Raw genomic sequence first — 16,481 nt, 5'->3', positions numbered from 1 at the left:
AAAAGCAGGTTGAGTCCTGGTGCTCCTAGACCAAGTCAAAAATAATGGAATCGAGACAGGCCCAGAGTCCCCAACACTAAAAGGTACTCTTCCAGATGCTTTGACCTACCATATTGGAGTTCTTCACAGGTGCAGCGGCTGTCTATAACTGGTTGGATGTAGCGAGCATCTCCAACCTTCCTCTCTACTTCAGTCAACTCAATCAGAATACGCAGTAATCCATCATCTCTACGCTTCGTGCCAAAAACTACAGCAACAAATAAATCGGGTGGAAGTATAGTTAACTTTTATACCAGAGGGAAAGTGAGGATGTATTTAAGTTACAATGTAATGCTTCGAACCCAGGAGTAAAATACAAAATAATTATTTCTTAAAATGTTCTTTCAAAAGATCTTTTCTGACACATTCTTAACCACTTTAGCTAGACTGATCTGGATTTAATTGAATTTGAACTATTTGGCTAACGACAAAATAAACATCAATGTATACAAAATAGACATCAATGTATAGTAGAGCAACATTGTTATTTCTCATATTTCTCAAAGAGAAATTGGAGGGTCACATAAATGGATATATACTCACTGTAGTCTGCTTCACATATATTCTCTTCAAATCCACTTGGCAGTTCACCGGCACACTTTGGGCATTCTGCGACACAACAATGATAACACACAAAATCAGAATAGAGGGCTGCATTTGGTGGTAGACAAAGCTTAGAATCTTGGGTTCGTTGTACACAAGCACGAGTTGAAAACAGAAAAATATAGCACTTTGTAACCAATATTCACGAAGGGCTGAAGGCGAAGTTAGACATTGGACGCAGACACCCTGTATTTTTACAGATTCCATATTGCCACGTAATAACTAATTTACCTCCAAGGCCAGACAGCTAGCCACTTCAAGGTGAGGACCACACCAGATTTGGGCTTATTGACCCAAATCAACTGTCACCAGGGGCACATATACACCACCTACTCCTGGGACTGAGACAGGGTTGCCCCCTTCACAGTCTGTAACGGATGTAAGCATCGGTATTATCCAATAGGAGCCTGGCTGGTAGAGCAACACTTTCTGAACATCTGAAGTACTTCAGTCACAAGTTTTAGGACCAGGTATTGAACCCACAGTCTGGTGCTTACAACACCAGAGCTTGGGTCTGGTGAACTAAACCAAAATACATGCACTTTCTGCCTAATACTGGATCCACCATTTTCTAGGGATACACTCAATGAAATACAACAAATCTTCTGACATTAGTCCTCAATTCTTCCAAAGAGAAAGAACTCACCAAAGCAGTCTCCGTTTGTATCTTCCTGGAAACCCTCCATGCAGTTGCATTCGTAGGTCCCAGGAACATTCATACACACTTTATTGGAGCTGTTTCCGCTAAGACAGATATCCTCAAAGGAACATTCGTCCAAATCTGTCAGGACCAAAAAATCAACAATTCAACTTTCCATTGATGAAAGTACTTTCATTCAAGAAGCATATTACCTATGCAGAGATTAATATCACAGTTTAAAATCATTTTGTGCTTGATATGGAGCATGGTGTCCCTCCCCCTCCCCCACTGTGTCTTCATAATCTAAGCAACTCTGCAGACAAATTTAGAAAGGGGCTATAGTGTAAGTGTCCATGGGAGCATTGGTTTAGTTTTATTAGACTTTCCACTGGCATAAAAATATAAATATACGAGACGATACGTAAAGAAACAATGGATTAAAATAGCTATAAAATACCAAGCCAGTGAGTGGCGAGGAGGAACAGGTGACCAGAACCTCTACAAAGCCGTACTGCCACAAAGAATGTCCCCTGAAACCCAACCAACAGTTAAAAACTACCCATCCCACTGTAAACAAAAACAAAACAAAAAAATGATGGGGGAACACCCTCTGCCCTTTATCGGGCATGGAATATTTAAAGTAAACATCAAGAACAAATCCTTTGTTGGTTTTGCTTTACCACAGTAACTATTAAAAATGCAAAGAAATAGTTAATGGCCTGACGTTTCGACCCTAGCAGATTCTTTCACAAGAAATACTCTGCTAGGGTCACAAGGGCCTAGCGTTTTTCGACCCTAGCAGAGTCTTTTCTCAAAAAGAGACTTCCTCAAGAAAGACTCTGGTAGGGTCAAACCATAAGGCCATTAACATTTTACAGTTTTTTCTGTGGCATTTATACCATGGGTCCTTTTTAAAGGGAAGGTACACGTTTGGTAATTACTCCAGATAAATATTTACTTAAAAACTGACTTGGTAACGAGCATTGGAGAGCTATTGATAGTATAAAACATTGTCAGAAACGACTCCCTCTGAAGTAACATAGTTTTTGAGAAAGAGGTTATTTCTCACTAAAATAATAAGTCTTTTATTCTCATCTGAAAGCATGCACAAATTCGTCCAACAAGGGTGTTTTTACTTTCATCATTTTCTCGTAACTTCGATTACCAATTGAGCCCAAATGTTCACAGGCTTGATATTTTATGGTGATGATGGGATACACCAAGGGAGAAGACTGGTCTTTGACAATTACCAAACATGTACTTTCCCTTTAAAACTGTTTATTCATTTGTATTAAAAAAGTTACAAAGGGGCACAATGATAAGCAGTTAACCTAATAATTGCTGGCTATTCAAGTCCTGTGTGATGTAAGATTTGTAGCATGAGTGTACAATTAAGAGGAACAAGCCTGTGTGTTTTTACCTGTACAGTTTCCATTTATGTCTTCTTCATAACCCACTTCACAGTAGCACTCATAGGATCCAACTGAGTTGGTACAAACTTTGTTCACACCGTTGCATAAACCCTCACTGCACTCATCAATATCTGTTGAAGTGTACATAATAATAAGAAGAATAATAGTAATAGTTGGTTTTTATATAGCGATCTATACACACGAAGGGGGTCTCAAAGCGCTTCCAACATTAGTACCTGGTCACTTGGTCACATTCATTCTTTAAAACATCTCAGCTCCCTGGGGAGTCGCACTATGCTAATCCATCACAAGAACCATCTACATTTCTTCATTTATTTCATTTTATTATCCAAATGAGAGAAAATTCAATAAACAGCGAGGTAATGTGCAATTTGCATACACTTTCAGGGAAAAGGTATACGATTGGTAATCACTCTTAAGTTTACAGCAATAAAAACTTTTGGTTAGAAGTCTACAGAAACTTTCAATAACATAGAGCACTTTGAGAAACATGTACTTACAGATATAAGTTTGACTACCCCAAAATTTGAATCTGAGAAGCATAACTGTCAGTAACTCTTCCAAAATTATGTATTTCAATTTTGAATTATTCTGCTTTAACTATTAACAGCAGCATTGCAAGTCTGAGGTAGTAGGACAACTCACTATAACCAAAATACAGTAAATATACTTGGTTGTAAAGTGGAAATTAATTGTAACTGTGTGCCAGGTTTATAATAGAGGACACTGTAATTTACACAAATGAGTTTGCAAGTCTGGGCTTATGGACAACTTACCAACACAAAGACCTATTTCTTCTGAGAAGACAAATCCGTCAAAGCAGACACATTGATACAATGCATCACCATTTTCAACATCAACGCAGACACCATCGCCACACACTGATGGCAGTATCATGCAATATGAATCTGTAGCAGAGATAATAATATTTTAACATCTTTTTACTGAGATCCATGAAATTGTTAGATATCACACAAGCGTGAGTGAAATATGGAAAATACAGCACTTCTCCTGCATCCCGTATCCATCGAGGCTGATAGCCAACTAAGATACTGGACGTAGAAATGCTATTATTTCCGTTTTCTTGGAGTGTGCATGTGACAACAAATCTTCAGGCAAAATCAACGCATAGCTTTCACACAATAAAATGTTGGAACAGCTGTAAGAGTGACCTATAGCTTAAAGGAACACATTTCCTTGGATCAGACGAGTTGGTCTATAAAAAGCATTTGTAACTGTTTTTTATAAAATTCATATGGTCGGAAAGATGTTTTAAATGTAGAATACAATGGTCCACACAAATTTTCCTGAAAACTGTGTGGTTTTCCTTTTACTGTGTGAACTAACACGGTCAGCCATTTATGGGAGTAAAAATTTTGACTCCCATAAATGGCCGACCGTGTAAGTCAACGAGGTAAAAGGAAAAACGGTGCAATTTCGAAGCATGTTTGTGTGGATCATTGTATTCTACTTTTAAAACATCTTTCCAAACATATGCATTTTTTAACAAACGGTTACAAGCGCTTTTACACGCATCCCAGCTCTTGTATAAAATGTACACGCTACGGATCCACCAATCAGAATCAAGGATCAAGATAACTGCTAAAGGTGCCAATGCTGCAGGCAGTTGGGTTAAAGAGGCAATATGTGTTAGATAAAAGATTATCAGTTGGATCCAAAAATTATGAAAGTGATGATCTCGTCTTAAAGGGAAGGTACACGTTTGGTAATTGTCAAAGACCGGTCTTCTCACTTAGTGTATCCCATCAAAACCATAAAATAGCAAGCCTGTAAAAAATTTGGGCTCAATTGGTCATCGAAGTTGAAAATGATGAAAGAGAAACACCCTTGTTGGACGAATTTGTGTGCTTTCAGATAGGAATAAAAGACTTCTAGCTAGAAGTCTTTTATTATTTTATTGAGAAATTACCTCTTTTTAAAAAACTACGTTACTTCAGAGGGAGACGTTTCCCGCAAATTGTTGTGCTATCAACAGCTCTCCAATGCTCATTACCAAGTCAGTTTTTAAGTTAATATTTGTTTTGAGTAATTACCAAATGTGTACCTTTCCTTTAAAATATTCTTGCAAAGATTATGAGCTAGCTGCTCCAAACAAACACATTAATAAGAACTCTATCTTTTGAAATACGAGTGCATCACCAAAACTTAACTTGACTTTAAAGCCCATCTTTATTAGGGTCTTGTCACACTCCGCAGTTTTTTTACTGGCAACTTGGAGGTAACCAACTGCAATGCATTCTACAGGAACACTTTGGTGGCAAATGAGAAATTTTCCAAACAATGTTTTACGATCTCCAAGAATAATTTGAGAACATTCAAATGTGAATGCATTCTCTTCTTGGAGATTGCTTGGAACCGATTGCCTGAACATTGCCTCGTGTGACATGGCCTTTAAAGTGTGCTAAATGCAGGCACGGCCCAGAACAAGAAATATACTTACCTGCAGGTACTGTTGTAGGAACTGTAGTAGTTGTCGACATAGAAACTAAATAATAGGAGTAACAAAAAATAATTACCCTTTTTAGTTCTATTACTTCTTCAGAAAAGCTCCCCTATTCAAGGCTCTAACCAATTATACCAAATTCTTCTTCTTTTTTGCCCAACATTATTTAAAATGTCCCAGTTAACTTCCACCCTTCCAGTGTAAATTTTGCAAAAATAAAATAAAAACATAGAATAACTGTAAATGACATCACATTTTAAGTACGTGGGTCTGAACTTTTTGTACTGGAAATGTTTTAAGTTTATTCCTGAATTTAGGTGATGTTTAATCAAGACGGCATCGAGTTGATAATATTCCTCTTTGTATTTTACAGACCGTTGTTATCAATATCCAATGACGTCATGTTCCAAAATTTGCTCTGAAAAGAGTACATATAACTATGAGTGTTTCACAAAACTGAACCTGACTTTGAAGGCCATCTTTAAAGTGAGCTAATGTACATGTAAATGCAGGTGATTCTGGCACAGCCCAGAACAAGAACTATACTAACCTGTAGGCACTGTTGTAGGACTCAGAGTAGTTGTCGACATAGAAACTAAATTAAAGAAATGGAGAAAATGATTAACAAAAATACCTCAGCATCCCTAAGTTCTGACACAAATTACTGCAAACTATGGGTCTTGACTTTGACTTTTATGAGGCAAAGTATACATTTGGTTAATGAAACCATTTGGCTGTTTTAGCCCTATAAAAATGGAGATTAAACTGACATGTGAAAACTTCATTTCAAAAGGTGCTCCGGAGTCGTTCCGAATGACTGCAACAGCCGATCTTTTGACTTCTAGCGCTTCCAGTCGCTCCCAACTTGTTCAGATGTCAAACTTTTTATGTACTTAAATCAGAATTTGGTTTGGCGGGATTGTGGAGCGCTTGTCTGAAATGGGTGTAAGCCGACCATTCAGTGAGGAATCTTAACGAAGTGCCTCAACTTTGTTTGTGTCTCCAGCCTAAACATTTACAAAATGCTGTAGTGGTAAAATTTGTACCCACAAATCTTATCTCGGATGTCTAATTTTCTCCAGAAGTTGAAAAACTTAATTTAAATTGTGTGCCAGGCTTGTTACAGAGGATATTGTACATTTTACAAACAAGTTTGCAAGTCTGAGCTTGGACAACTTACCAACACAAAGTCCTATTTCTTCTGAGAAGACAAATCCGTCATAGCATTCACATTGATAGAACGAGTCGTCAGTTTCACTATCGATACAGATTCCATCACCACAGACAGATGGGAATAACATGCAATATGTATCTGTAGCAGAGAAATGAATGTTTTAACACTTTTACTGCGATCAAAGATATGAAATATACTAAAAGTGCACCTCCAATACATTAATGAGTTCGCCATGTTTCTAAATAAACACAAGTATAAATAATTAGTACTCTCTCATATGCAACTTTAAGCTCATGAGCAGGAAATTCAGCAAACAAATATCAGTTCCGGTTTAACTGGGCCTAAAATTCTGGACCAAAAAACTGCCTGCAATCCTAGTATTTTCTGTTTTAAAGGAACACGTTGCCTTGGATCGGTCGAGTTGGTCTTTGAAAAGCGTTTGTAACCGTTTTTTATAAAATGCATATGGGTAGAAAGATGTTGTAAAAGTAGAATACAATGATCCACACAAACATGCTTTGAAATTGCGTGGTTTTCCTTTTACCTCGTCGACTAACACGCCGGCCATTTATGGGGGTCAAAATTTTGACTCCCATAAATGGCCGACCATGTTTGTTCGCACAGTAGAAGGAAAACCAAGCAATTTCGAGGCAAACTTGTGTGGATCATTGTATTCTACTTTTAAAACATCTTTCCAACCATATGCATTATATAAAAAACGGTTACAAACGCTTTTGTTTTGACCAACTCGTCCGATCCAAGGCAACGTGTTCCTTTAAGTGACGCATTTGCAAGGGTCAAAGATTATGGCACTAAACACTTGACCAAAATAAAATTTTAAAGGAACAATGCCATAAAATATTACTTAATAGTTTTGACTGGGAAGCTAGTATCAGTAGGGAACCAACCAAAACTTATACAAATTACACAGTATTTTGTTTGGCCGCCCCATTGGTGGTCTGTGGTTAGCAATTTTTTCAAACACCCATCTCACTAACCACAAGGGCCCAAAGCAATAACAAAAAGCATAGACAAATCTTGCTTAGCAGAATTTGGTTACCAGCCGCAATACCATACAGTTTGCAATGCTTGGACTGTGGTACCCCATTGATGTCTTGCTTTATCAAGAGGCTATTGAGCAGAAAATTATAATGTTTATTTCATAATGCATGAAGTAAACACTATAATTTTCTATCCAACTGCTCTAATAAATGGGGCCTAGGTCTTTTTTCCGCTATTAAGAGTTAAAGGCACAATATAGCCCTCTTACTTGTCGTGGCCGAGCGGTTAAGATCACCGAATTCAAACTCAAGTGTTTCTGATCAGCAGAGTGTGGGTTCGAATCCCCAGCCGTGACACTTGTGTCCTTAAAGGACACTTAACCATTGCTTCGTCCTTCGGATGGGACGTAAAGCCGTTGGTCCCCCCATTTGTTGTGTAACGCATGTAAAAGAACCCAGTGCACTTTTTGAAAAGAGAAGGGGTTTGCCCCGGTGTTCCTGGCTGTGGCTGCTGTATGCGCCGTAGCACCTTGTGAACCCTTATAAGGTGCTAAATAATTGGGTCTCAAAATTCATCACTGCAATTACCTATCTTTCTGAAAGTTTGTATATACTCAGCGCCTTGAGTACCTTGTTTGGTAGATACATGCGCTGTATAAGACTTCAATATTATCATTATCATTATCATTATCATTATCATTATCATTATCATTATCATTATCATTATCATTATCATTATCATTATCATTATCATTATCATTATCATTATCATTATCATTATCATTATCATTATCATTATCATTATCATTATCATTATCATTATCATTATCATTATCATTATCATTATCATTATCATTATCATTATCATTATCATTATCATTATCATTATCATTATCATTATCATTATCATTATCATTATCATTATCATTATCATTATCATTATCATTATCATTATCATTATCATTATCATTATCATTATCATTATCATTATCATTATCATTATCATTATCATTATCATTATCATTATCATTATCATTATCATTATCATTATCATTATCATTATCATTATCATTATCATTATCATTATCATTATCATTATCATTATCATTATCATTATCATTATCATTATCATTATCATTATCATTATCATTATCATTATCATTATCATTATCATTATCATTATCATTATCATTATCATTATCATTATCATTATCATTATCATTATCATTATCATTATCATTATCATTATCATTATCATTATCATTATCATTATCATTATCATTATCATTATCATTATCATTATCATTATCATTATCATTATCATTATCATTATCATTATCATTATCATTATCATTATCATTATCATTATCATTATCATTATCATTATCATTATCATTATCATTATCATTATCATTATCATTATCATTATCATTATCATTATCATTATCATTATCATTATCATTATCATTATCATTATCATTATCATTATCATTATCATTATCATTATCATTATCATTATCATTATCATTATCATTATCATTATCATTATCATTATCATTATCATTATCATTATCATTATCATTATCATTATCATTATCATTATCATTATCATTATCATTATCATTATCATTATCATTATCATTATCATTATCATTATCATTATCATTATCATTATCATTATCATTATCATTATCATTATCATTATCATTATCATTATCATTATCATTATCATTATCATTATCATTATCATTATTATTATCATTATTATTATTATGTTCTGAGTTTAGTGAAAACAGAAGAAGAATGAGACCTGTCATTGTGTGTCTTCTCAACCTCTGAAGAAAAACATTTGTTGACAAACATAACAGATAAGTACTGTTTACTTGTACTGTTTAACATATATTTACCTGCAATTATAGCAGTAGTAGTTGGGGGCCTTGTGGTAGCTACATAACAGAAAGAAAGCAAAGGTTATCATTAACAAATTATGAAAACTTACGTTTAAAACACTCTTTGCACCAAGAGCTGTAAGCTTAAAAAAAATTTGCTCTGAAAAGAGTACATGTAAATATGAGTGTTTCACAAAACTGAACCTGACTTTGAAGGCCATCTTTAAAGTGAGCTAATGTACATGTAAATGCAGGTGATTCTGGCACAGCCCATAACAAGAACTATACTAACCTGTAGGCACTGTTGTAGGACTCAGAGTAGTTGTCGACATAGAAACTAAATTAAAGAAATGGAGAAAACGATTAACAAAAATACCTCAGCATCCCTAAGTTCTGACACAAATTACTGCAAACTATGGGTCTTGACTTTGACTTTTAAAAAGCAAAGTATACATCTGGTTAATGAAACCATTTGGCTGTTTTAGCCCTATAAAAATGGAGATTAAACTGACATGTGAAAACTTCATTTCAAAAGGTGCTCCAGAGTCGTTCCGAATGACTGCAACAGTCGATCTTTTGACTTCTAGCGCTTCCAGTCGCTCCCAACTTGTTCAGATGTCAAACTTTTTATGTACTTAAATCAGAATTTAGTTTGGCGGGATTGTGGAGCGCTTGTCTGAAATGGGTGTAAGCCGACCATTCAGTGAGGAATCTTAACGAAGTGCCTCAACTTTGTTTGTGTCTCCAGCCTAAACATTTACAGAATGCTGTAGTGGTAAAATTTGTACCCACAAATCTTATCTCGGATGTCTAATTTTCTCCAGAAGTTAAAAAAACTTAATTTAAATTGTGTGCCAGGCTTGTTACAGAGGATATTGTACTTTTTACAAACAAGTTTGCAAGTCTGAGCTTGGGCAACTTACCAACACAAAGTCCTATTTCTTCTGAGAATACAAATCCGTCATAGCATTCACACTGATAGAACGAGTCGTCAGTTTCACTATCGATACAGATTCCATCACCACAGACAGATGGGAATAACATGCAATATGTATCTGTAGCAGAGAAATGTTTTAACACTTTTACTGCGATCAAAGATATGAAATATACTAAAAGTGCACCTCTAATACATTAATGAGTTCGCCATGTTTCTAAATAAACACAAGTATAAATAATTAGTACTCTCTCATATGCAACTTTAAGCTCATGAGTAGAAAATTTAGCAAACAAATATCAGTTCCGGTTTAACTGGGCCTAAAATTCTGGACAAAAAAATGCCTGCAATCAATTATTATTATTATTATTATTATTATTATTATTATTATATTTTGTTCTGAGTTTAGTGAAAACAGAAGAAGAATGAGACCTGTCATTGTGTGTCTGCTCAACCTCTGAAGAAAAACATTTGTTGACAAACATAACAGATAAGTACTGTTTACTTGTACTGTTTAACATATATTTACCTGCAATTATAGCAGTAGTAGTTGGGGGCCTTGTGGTAGCTACATAACAGAAAGAAAGCAAAGGTTATCATTAACAAATTATGAAAACTTACGTTTAAAACACTCTTTGCACCAAGAGCTGTAAGCTTTAAAAAAAATCAACTCAAGTGTCCGAAATCAATTTACTTCGTTTAGTCATGATTTTATTTCAATAATAAAATTCAAGATTTCTTCTGAATACATTGGGTACCAGAGAGGTTTAAAAAACAATTCAACTGGCTACAAGGTACATACACTTGTTAATGTTTTAACAGGGTGAAACTGCAGTAAAACACTGCTGCACCTAAAATTAAACCACGTGAAATCTGACCATTATGTTTTGTTTCTAATTACCTATGCTGGGTTCAGTTGTTTGGAATGTTACAGTTGTTTCAACTACTTGACGAGGGGGAATACCATCTAAATGATGACTTGTATCAACTGGCATTGGTTCCGGTTGGCCAGTGGGATCAACTGGCACTGGCTCTGGTTGGCCAGTGGGATTAACTGGCATTGGCTCAGGTTTGGCATCAGGATCAACTGGCATAGGCTCTGGCTTAGCGTCTGGATCAACTGGCTCTGGCTTGGCATCAGGATCAACTGGCATTGGGTCTGGCTTGGCATCAGGATCAACTGGCATTGGGTCTGGCTTGGCATCAGGATCAACTGGCTCTGGGTCTGGTTTGACATCAGGATCAACTGGCATTGGATCTGGTTGGCCAAAGGGATCAACTGGCATAGGCTCTGGTTTGGCATCAGGATCAACTGGCATAGGCTCTGGCTTAGCGTCTGGATCAACTGGCTCTGGCTTGGCATCAGGATCAACTGGCATTGGCTCTGGTTTTGCATCAGGATCAACTGGCATTGGGTCTGGCTTGGCATCAGGATCAACTGGCATTGGGTCTGGTTTGGCATCAGGATCAACTGGCATTAGATCTGGTTTTGCATCGGGATCAACTGGCATTGGATCTGGTTTAACATCTGGTTCAACTGGCTCTGGGTCTGGTTTGACATCAGGATCAACTGGCATTGGCTCTGGTTGGCCAGTGGGATCAACTGGCATTGGCCCAGGTTTGGCATCAGGATCAACTGGCATAGGCTCTGGCTTAGCGTCTGGATCAACTGGCATTGGATCTGGTTTTGCCACTGGATCAACTGACATTGGATCTGGTTTTGCATCAGGATCAACTGGCATTGGCTCTGGTTTTGCATCAGGATCAACTGGCATTGGATCTGGTTTGGCATCTGGATCAACTGGCATTGGGTCTGGCTTGGCATCTGGATCTACTGGCTCTGGTTCTGGTTTTGCATCTGGATCAACTGGCTCTGGATCTGGCTTGGCATCTGGATCAACTGGCATTGAGTCTGGCTTGGCATCAGGATCAACTGGCATTGGGTCTGGCTTGGCATCAGGATCAACTGGCTCTGGTTCTGGTTTTGCATCAGGATCAACTGGCATTGGCTCTGGTTTTGCATCAGGATCAACTGGCATTGGCTCTGGTTTTGCATCAGGATCAACTGGCATTGGCTCTGGTTTTGCATCAGGATCAACTGACATTGGATCTGGTTTTGCATCAGGATCAACTGACATTGGATCTGGTTTTGCATCAGGATCAACTGGCATTGGATCTGGTTTTGCATCAGGATCAACTGGCATTGGATCTGGTTTTGCATCAGGATCAACTGACATTGGATCTGGTTTTGCATCAGGATCAACTGGCATTGGTTCTGGCTCGGCATCAGGATTAACTGGCGTTGGTTCTGGTTGGCCAGTGGGATCAACTGGCATTGGCTCTGGTTTGGCATCAGGATCAACTGGCATTGGCTCTGGTTTTGCATCAGGATCAACTGGCATTGGGCCTGGTTTGGCATCAGGATCAACTGGCATTGGGTCTGGTTTGGCATCAGGATCAACTGGCATTGGGTCTGGTTTGGCATCAGGATCAACTGGCATTGGTTCAGGTTTGGCATCAGGATCAACTGGCATTGTCTCTGGCTTGGCATCAGGATCAACTGGCATTGGCTCTGGCTTTGCATCAGGATCAACTGGCATTGGCTCTGGCTTTGCATCAGGATCAACTGGCATTGGATCTGGTTTTGCCACTGGATCAACTGGCATTGGATCTGGTTTTGCCACTGGATCAACTAGCATTGGATCTGGTTTGGCATCAGGATCAACTGGCATTGAATCTGGTTTTGCATCAGGATCAACTGGCATTGGTTCTGGTTTGGGAACAAACAAAAAACGATTCACATTCATTAATTAGACACATTTATAACTTTTTAGCCTTTTCTGACGCGGCTCTTGCAATTTATATACATTTGAAGTGTTATCAATTGCCATGAATATTAAATCAGTCTGTTGACTCTTAGAGTACATGTAGTCTCATCTCAGCTGGACGAAGATTATTTTGGATCTGAAGAAAACATGCCTACATCCTGATGTACCTTAAAACTATGATCATTTGGTAAACTTCTACGACAAAACTTTATGTTGGTTTGTTTTGTTTGTCTAAAATATTCCTTTCTGCTAAGGGAGGGGGGAGGGGGTTCGTAAAAGGATAAACTTAGAAAATGCTCAACTCATTTGTCTTTCTGTGTCCTGTGTGCAAACCGTCAATGTCACCAACGGACATAGGGTTTCAATACCCTGTGACATGCCTGTATAGCAAAATTTCCCAGATCAACCAATTGGATATTTGGATTTATTTGCCACACAGCTAGAATGGCACCACACACAAATGGCTCAAAGCAGTTGTGCACAGGTAACTACACATCCGGTTTTCTTCAGGATCTACTTCTGGTGTAGTCAAGTTATGTCTGAATTGGCGTCTATAGTTGTACAAGTCATCGCCCATTGAAATATAGGACGTCCTATAGCAACAACCTTAGCAATAACTGAAGTCGTAGCCACCAATTTGGATATGGATCCATACTCACAGCCAGTTCAAAAGGATCTTACCTCCATCAGAGCCTCCAGCAATGGGTTCCTCGGTTCTCAGATCTGGTTCTAGTTCAGGCATCACGTCACAGTCAAACTCAAAGGAATCAGAGATAGCCAGATCTGTTTGGAAAATGAGGAAAAGGAATAGGTGATTCGTTATAAGGAGATGCTGTGCGCGTCGCACGTATCGCGTGATGTTGCACAATTGTTTCAGCCGTTGCTCTCGACCAATAGGAATGAAGAAAATGTCTTATACGCACAGGTGCAAGCGCACGTGTCACGCCCATGTTATAACACTTTTTACTGGTGTTATATCGTCCGTTCAAACAACACCTCGTGATGCCCTCTCGACCAATCAGAATGGATAAACTGTCTTAGGTATTTATGAATAAGAGAATAACAGAGTAGACACTGTACCTTTCTCATAGTAGTCAAACATGTTCACTATGCCTGGCTTAGCATTCTTCACATCGAAGTCACGGGTGGCCACAAAGTCCCAGCAAACTGGCTCACTGTCAAGGCCCTGTTGTTGCAAATAGAAAATTATGAAGCAGACAATTAATATAAAAAGTTGTAAGTAACAACCAGGTACTCTTTCAGTAACACAAAGTTTACACTATTAGTAGGTTATGGACTAACAATAATACAAAAATAATAAAAAGATAGCCATTTCTTGTGCAATGTTAAATTGTTGGTTGTATGTAATAACATTGTAAGAATTGAATAAATCTTAAAAGCTCCAGTCCCCAGTCGTGACACTTGTGTCCTTAAGCAAGGCACTTCACCATTGGTACGTCCTTCGGATGGGATGTTCAGTTGTTGGTCCCATGTGTTATATAACGCATGTAAAAGAACCCAGTGCACTTATTGAAAAGAGAAGGGGTTTGCCCCGGTGTTGCTGGTTCGGCCGGCAGCAAATTTCGCCACAGCAACTTGTAAAACGTTCATGGTGCTAGGTAAGGATTAGGTCTCATAATTAAAAATGTAGTCCTACATCTTGCAGGAAATGTATTACAGCTCAAGGAGCGTCACTGAGTGACGGACATGTGCGCAATATAAGAAGCCACAATTATTATTACTATTATTATTATTATTATTATTATTATTATTATTATTATTATTATTATTATTATTATTAATATTATTATTATTATTATTATTACTGAATCAATCACAAAAAGACAAAACCAATTTTGCAGACAAATATGAAAAATACAAGAACTTTGATATTGTCTATACAAACCTGTTCCAAGTAGAAGCTGACAACTTTACCCTCTGTGTCAATTCGTTTGATTATACTGACTGCTGATTGGGCTTTCAGATTCTCAATGGAAGATGGATCAGGGGAGAATCCAGTCATCAATGTGACCTGAGTTAATACCATGTTTGCCTCATCACCTCCAGAGTAACTGCATTTAAATAAACACCAAACACCAACAAAAATCAACAGTTTATTTTTACAGCATGATTTGTACACAATTTTGCTCCAAACCGATAAATAGGGCCTACATAGTAAATTAAAAAAAAACAAAAAACATGCGTTTATATAACGCTTAATACTGGTATTCTAAGCGTCGAAACATGAAATAATTAAGTACACTATAAAAATACCATGAAGTGTACGTTAACAAAAGAAAAGAAAAAAAGACAAGTTTTAAAGGGATACAATGGCTGAAAACTGAATTAGATGGATTTAAATAAGTGGGTTTTAAAGGGCAGCCTTAAATGAGTCCAGTGTAGTTGAGGCATGGATATGGAAGGGAAGGTTATTCCAGAGAGTGGGTGCTGCAAATGAGAAGCCGCAGGTTATTCCAGAGAGTGGGTGCTGCAAATGAGTAAGCGCAGGTTATTCCAGAGAGTGGGTGCTGCAAATGAGAAGGCGCAGGTTATTCCAGAGAGTGGGTGCTGCAAATGAGAAGGTGCAGGTTATTCCAGAGAGTGGGTGCTGCAAATGAGAAGGCGCAGGTTATTCCAGAGAGTGGGTGCTGCAAATGAGAAGGCGCAGGTTATTCCAGAGAGTGGGTGCTGCAAATGAGAAGGCGCAGGTTATTCCAGAGAGTGGGTGCTGCAAATGAGAAGGCGCAGGTTATTCCAGAGAGTGGGTGCTGCAAATGAGAAGGCGCAGGTTATTCCAGAGAGTGGGTGCTGCAAATGAGAAGGCGCAGGTTATTCCAGAGAGTGGGTGCTGCAAATGAGAAGGCACAGGTTATTCCAGAGAGTGGGTGCTGCAAATGAGAAGGCGCAGGTTATTCCAGAGAGTGGGTGCTGCACATGAGAAGGCGCATTTTCCATAGCGAGTGCAATAATTTAAAGGAACACGTTGCCTTGGATTGGTCGAGTTGGTCTTTGAAAAGCGTGTGTAACCGTTTTTTATAAAATGCATATGGGTAGAAAGATGTTATAAAAGTAGAATACAATGATCCACACAAACATGCCTCGAAATTGCGTGGTTTTCCTTTTACCTCGTCGACTAACACGTCGGCCATTTATGGGGGTCAACATTTTGACTCCAATAAATGGCCGACCATTTTAGTTCGCACAGTAGAAGGAAAACCAGGTTCATTTTCCATAGCGAGTGCAATAATTTAAAGGAACACGTTGCCTTGGATTGGTCGAGTTGGTCTTTGAAAAGCGTTTGTAACCGTTTTTTATAAAATGCATATGGGTAGAAAGATGTTGTAAAAGTAGAATACAATGATCCACACAAACATGCCTCGAAATTACATGGTTTTCCTTTTACCTCGTCGACTAACACGTCGGCCATTTATGGGGGTCAACATTTTGACTCCCATAAATGGCCGACCATGTTTGTT

The 16,481-nt window shown here is 37.9% G+C and overlaps 1 protein-coding gene across 2 annotated transcripts in view; it reads right to left on the bottom strand.

Annotated features, from left to right (window-relative positions):
• The window catches only part of LOC139941409 (alpha-2-macroglobulin-like), a 74,325-nt gene that overhangs the window by 3,295 nt on the left and 54,549 nt on the right, over window positions 1-16,481 (bottom strand). The window contains exons 30-45 of one of the 2 annotated variants that reach the window (XM_071937884.1): window positions 14,912-15,077; window positions 14,086-14,191; window positions 13,687-13,788; window positions 11,079-12,947; window positions 10,707-10,745; window positions 10,167-10,298; window positions 9,536-9,580; window positions 9,262-9,300; window positions 6,360-6,491; window positions 5,730-5,774; window positions 5,177-5,221; window positions 3,492-3,623; window positions 2,703-2,825; window positions 1,289-1,423; window positions 583-648; window positions 110-247 (exon numbers count right to left, since the gene is read on the bottom strand). In XM_071937884.1, coding sequence (XP_071793985.1) covers window positions 110-247; window positions 583-648; window positions 1,289-1,423; window positions 2,703-2,825; window positions 3,492-3,623; window positions 5,177-5,221; window positions 5,730-5,774; window positions 6,360-6,491; window positions 9,262-9,300; window positions 9,536-9,580; window positions 10,167-10,298; window positions 10,707-10,745; window positions 11,079-12,947; window positions 13,687-13,788; window positions 14,086-14,191; window positions 14,912-15,077 — 3,314 coding nt within the window. The remainder of the gene's footprint in view (window positions 1-109; window positions 248-582; window positions 649-1,288; window positions 1,424-2,702; window positions 2,826-3,491; window positions 3,624-5,176; window positions 5,222-5,729; window positions 5,775-6,359; window positions 6,492-9,261; window positions 9,301-9,535; window positions 9,581-10,166; window positions 10,299-10,706; window positions 10,746-11,078; window positions 12,948-13,686; window positions 13,789-14,085; window positions 14,192-14,911; window positions 15,078-16,481) is intronic. The other variant, XM_071937885.1, reaches the window with a different exon arrangement.

The sequence above is a fragment of the Asterias amurensis genome, chromosome 9, assembly GCF_032118995.1.
Source record: "Asterias amurensis chromosome 9, ASM3211899v1".
Lineage (NCBI taxonomy): Eukaryota > Metazoa > Echinodermata > Asteroidea > Forcipulatida > Asteriidae > Asterias > Asterias amurensis.
This window is presented reverse-complemented; position numbering and strand designations above follow the sequence as displayed.